The 4,603-nt window shown below is 37.8% G+C and overlaps 1 protein-coding gene across 1 annotated transcript; it reads left to right on the top strand.

The window, feature by feature from the left end:
- The first annotated feature begins 316 nt into the window (after window positions 1-316).
- Window positions 317-4,387, top strand: LOC139938821 (X-box-binding protein 1-like). Its single transcript, XM_071934459.1, has 4 exons — window positions 317-608; window positions 1,268-1,475; window positions 1,969-2,102; window positions 2,385-4,387. Exons 1-4 carry the CDS (start codon window positions 460-462, stop codon window positions 2,542-2,544), a joined length of 651 nt encoding a protein of 216 aa, XP_071790560.1. The 5' UTR covers window positions 317-459; the 3' UTR covers window positions 2,545-4,387.
- Window positions 4,388-4,603: the final 216 nt, after the last annotated feature.

Below are 4,603 nucleotides of genomic sequence, written 5' to 3'. Positions count from 1 at the left end.
AAATTACCATGAATTGTACATGATCATGGAAACATGGGAAGCAATATGAAGCACACGCACCGTCGCCACGTTTGCAAAAGTATGATTGAATTCCAAATAAAATTGCATCATGAAATTTTGAAGAAACCACGCTGGTTGCGTCAGTCAAAACCATGCATAAACAAAGCAACTCTATCAAAATATTTACTTCCTTAATCAAAAATGCATTATTCATCAATCTGACGCAATCATTAATCTACCAATCACGTTTCGATATGATGACATCATCAATTAGGCACTAACCAATCAGCTAAGGCCACATCGAGTTAGAGCTGACGTGGCTTTTAGTATTTCTACCCAAACTAAAGTACCAAGATGTAAACGAAAATTCGGAACACAAAATTGGTTTTCTTACGTCTGTGAAGGAGCTATGCTCTCCTAAACATCAAATATTGACAGCGTAGATATCATAGAAACACCATGTCTGCTACAAGGATAATTTTTACCTCCCATCCGGAGAATTTGAAGAGGACAGTGGGCATCATGGAGCAGAGCACTGCCCCGGGTTCTGCGCCGCGGAAGCGGCAGAGGCTCACACACCTGACACCAGAAGAGAAAATGTTACGAAGGTGGGTGTTTCTGGAAAAACCTGTTGCATTGTTGTGTCGCAGTCGGGAACATATGTTTCAAAGTTCATTTCATAAACCGATACGCCCTTTTGGGGGTATATTTTTCAGCTTATAGATTGTACTGGATAATGCAACAAGTTATTCTGTAATTCTAAATATTATTTAATAATAATTTATTCACTTTTTGGGAATTTCATTGACAATTTTTTAGTGCAGAGCAAATGTTTTGAATGACCATTCGTCATGTTCGTTCATACATGGATGGAGTTATGCCATTTGAAATGTCAGTTTGCCTATTTTAAATAAAAGACCATATGTTTTAGTTTACATGATTTTTATGTATTTGGGTTTTTGTAATTAACTTGACTAAACAACAGTTCGTATGTAGAGGGCCTAGTGTGAATGCCCATGTGTTTGTTGCTGGTACCTCCCAAACATGATTAAAAACAGTAAACTAAACCGAATGACAAAAGAAATTCTCAAAAATTGAGCACAATGTTGAGCACAACCGGTTATAAACACCTTATTAAAGGTTTAAACACCCCCACGTGACGCGCTCTCCACTAATAGGAATAGCGAAACTGTCGGGTATTTATGAATCAAGATTTAAACGTTCTATGTCAGTTCATTTATGTATTTTTTTAAATTGTCTATCACAGAAAATTGAAGAACAGAGTAGCCGCACAGACAGCACGGGACCGAAAAAAAGCACACATGGACACCATTGAAGAAACGCTAGATCAATCTCAAATGAGGAACAACAAACTCCAGAAACAGAACGAAGCCTTGAGACAACAAAATACGATACTTATGAATGAGAATCAAGAACTGAGGAGGCGACTTGGTCTGGTTGCTGATGTCAAAATGGTATGGAGAAGAGTTCTTTGGAAAACAATTTAATTTTGTTTATCAAACTGGTGAATGTTTTCATACACAAAAATGTTTTTCATTGAATCAATTTAATCTGAACTTCCTCTTTTTTAGGAAATTGTTATTTATTTATGGGACTTATTGCAAATTCTTTTGGACAAATTTGAGTCTGCAGCTTTGGAAATACTACAAAATATATGATAAACTTTTTTCAGCAAGTTTTACTCATTCCAAAATCCAACTGTAAAAAATACAGGATTGGTAAAGATACAAAAGTTTGTAGGCTTATTGACTTTGTAGTTCAAATAAGAATAATTTTTCTATGAAATGTTTCCCTCTTAATGAAGTTGTATTTGAAAAAACTGCTTCTGAAAACAAAGAAAAAAATCCCGCTAAGATCAAGAAGATGCACTTTAATCTCTGTTAATATTACTACATTGTGTGGCCGATGTCAATTAATAAATTGTGCTCGTATTTTTGTCCATTACAGGAGAACAACAAAGAAGATGTACTCGTCACAAAGAAGGAAGTTGGATCAACTGAGTCCGCAGCACTCAATGCACCTCTGCAGCAGTTGCAGATCCAACTGATTTCAGCGTGGTTGGTTGCGCTTCTTTGCTTGAGGTAGGTTTCATAAATGTTTGGGTTTTTTTGTATAAAGTTTCTTCATGAATTGTTATCTCCAAACAATATTTTTAAGAAAGTGTCATAGGTGATTGGAGAAGTCGCCTAAATATATTTCAGGATAAACTGATTATTTAGCCTTTGAAGAAAGACTCTGCTTGGGTCGAAACATTAGACCATGTTTACCATAGCTCCTTTTGGTTGGGAAGGAGTTTACACAAGCTAATTCTGTTTTCCCGATAAAATAAATAATTTCATTTTGTGCCCTTTTTCCCTCTTCAGCCTGACATGCTATTGGGACTGCTTCAAGATGTTGAGTCACAAACTCAAGCCCCAACTGAGGTTGTCAGCCCAGACTCCTGTTACATCGATCAAGCCCAAGTCAGTCCCTACCCAGTGGTGGGGCCCTCAGCAGAAGAGCTGGAATCCCTCAAAGAACTAATCCGTTTCGACCATGAGTACGTTAAACGGCCACCAACTCCCACACCCGTTGTTGTGAGCATCAAACAGGAGAAGCCACAACCCATTGTTGCCAAGTCCCAGATCCCGGTGATCGAAATTGATATGGATGACTCTGTGATTGACTTAGATTCTGATGATTCTGATTTGGAATTCAGGACTGATATTCTGCCGGACAAAGCAGAGGCTGCTCTCCGAGACATGCTGGTATCTCTGAAGGACGTTGATATGTCCGTCAACTCGAATGATACATCAGTCCCCAATCTGCTGTCGATAAATGACAGCGACTTTGACTGTGACATCGCTGAACTATTCTCCCTGAAATCCGACGTTCAAAACTGTGACTCAAAGAGTGATGCTGGACACAGTGATTACAGCAGCTGTGTTGATTCAGCTTTTGGCGATACCCCCGGGTCACCTTTCAGTAATCCTGACATGACGCCAAATCTTGGGGACAGTATTTGGGAAGAATCATTCACAGACCTTTTCCCCTCACTGGATTACATGTGAGAGATGTAATTGTTACGTGACTGAGGGTGAACATCTTTTAGGTTGAAAAGACATGTTGATGGTCAGGTAGAATGGTTTTCTTATAGACCTTTGTCACGGTGTGGCCATCTTGATTTTACTCCGTTCCAACTCATTGTAACCAAACTGAGGCTAGATGAAATAGAAGTCTGGTGCCATGTTTGTGCAATGAATGTTATTATTCATTACTGTTATTGGAAACAGGGAACATAACCAAGATGCTGACAGCGTGACAAATCTACTTGAAGCACAAAAAGGAGCTAACCACAACAAAATTATGCTTACCAGATTAAGTTGACAAGCCAAACTACTATGTCATGTACAATTATCTCTCTGTAACCTTTTCACTGTTCAAGGCCTGCATTGTACTAACAACATAAATGCTTATTACCCAATACTTACTAAAAAAAACTGCATTTTTCATTTGATTTTATGTTGGACCATGTTGGACGTTGGACTAAGGATTGCCTGCACTAGTAAACAGATTATTGGTCCAGGCATACCACCATAATCACTCGGACACAAACAGTTTGGGTGTTGAGTTACCACATGTTATTTGAGTGAGTTTTTTCTCCAAAAAGAAATCGACGTGAAGAATAAGGGTTACTAGGAGCATTTGATTGCATTGGTCTTGAACAAAAACAATGACAGTACTTAACATTAATATTTGCTTCATTATGCTTCAATGCAGTACATGTACGGACAGTCTAACCTCCAACCCCTGAAATCATGTATTGTATATTTTTACTCGATTGAGTTAATATAATAAGCAAGTCATAGATAGTTTTTAACTTTAATTTTCTATAACGGAAAGTTATTTGAAAAGTCAATGCTGAGCTAAAAAATTAACGATTAATATTTAGACACAAGATGTAAAGTAATTGAGAAATTTTCTCTGTGTTAAATGGTTACCAGCCAATGTGTGCAACTTGCAGCAGCATCCTCCGTTGGCCAAAAACGCTAATGGCGTAACTGGTCCCCCGCTGGCTAGTTAAAGAGAAAGTGAAGGGGCAAACCCTGGCATTGGATAAGATTAGTGGTTACCAATTATACTTGCACAAGTTTAATGTTGTTGCTGAACAACTGTTAATTTTAAATACTCAGTAATTTGTAAGGCATTCCTTTTAAAGTCATTTGTGAAACCTGAACTCCAAAGTCACGAATCGTGTAAATAGGCAACATTGTAAGGCAGTTTATTCTCCTGTTTGATGTACATACAAATATATTTTAGAGATTATTCATATATTGGTGGCGTTTATTTGACAAGAGCAAAATAAAAGGGTGTTGGGAAAATTTAATTTGTCTGTGTCTTCCATGAATTTATTGTTTCTATCATGTTCTCATATTACCTGTCCCCTCCCACCCCAACCCCCGCCCAACAAAAAGAACATTCCCAATATTAACATTCGGATTCCTGAGTGCACTTTCAAGCACATCTGAAGTATCTAGTCATGAAGAGAATGATTTCTATAACAGCATGTACATCTTGAGACATTCATGAAGTTTTCCACTTT

This window comes from Asterias amurensis, chromosome 6 (genome assembly GCF_032118995.1).
Source record: "Asterias amurensis chromosome 6, ASM3211899v1".
Classification (NCBI taxonomy): domain Eukaryota; kingdom Metazoa; phylum Echinodermata; class Asteroidea; order Forcipulatida; family Asteriidae; genus Asterias; species Asterias amurensis.
The sequence above is the reverse complement of the archived record's forward strand: the minus strand, read 5'-3'. Positions and strand labels throughout refer to the sequence as shown.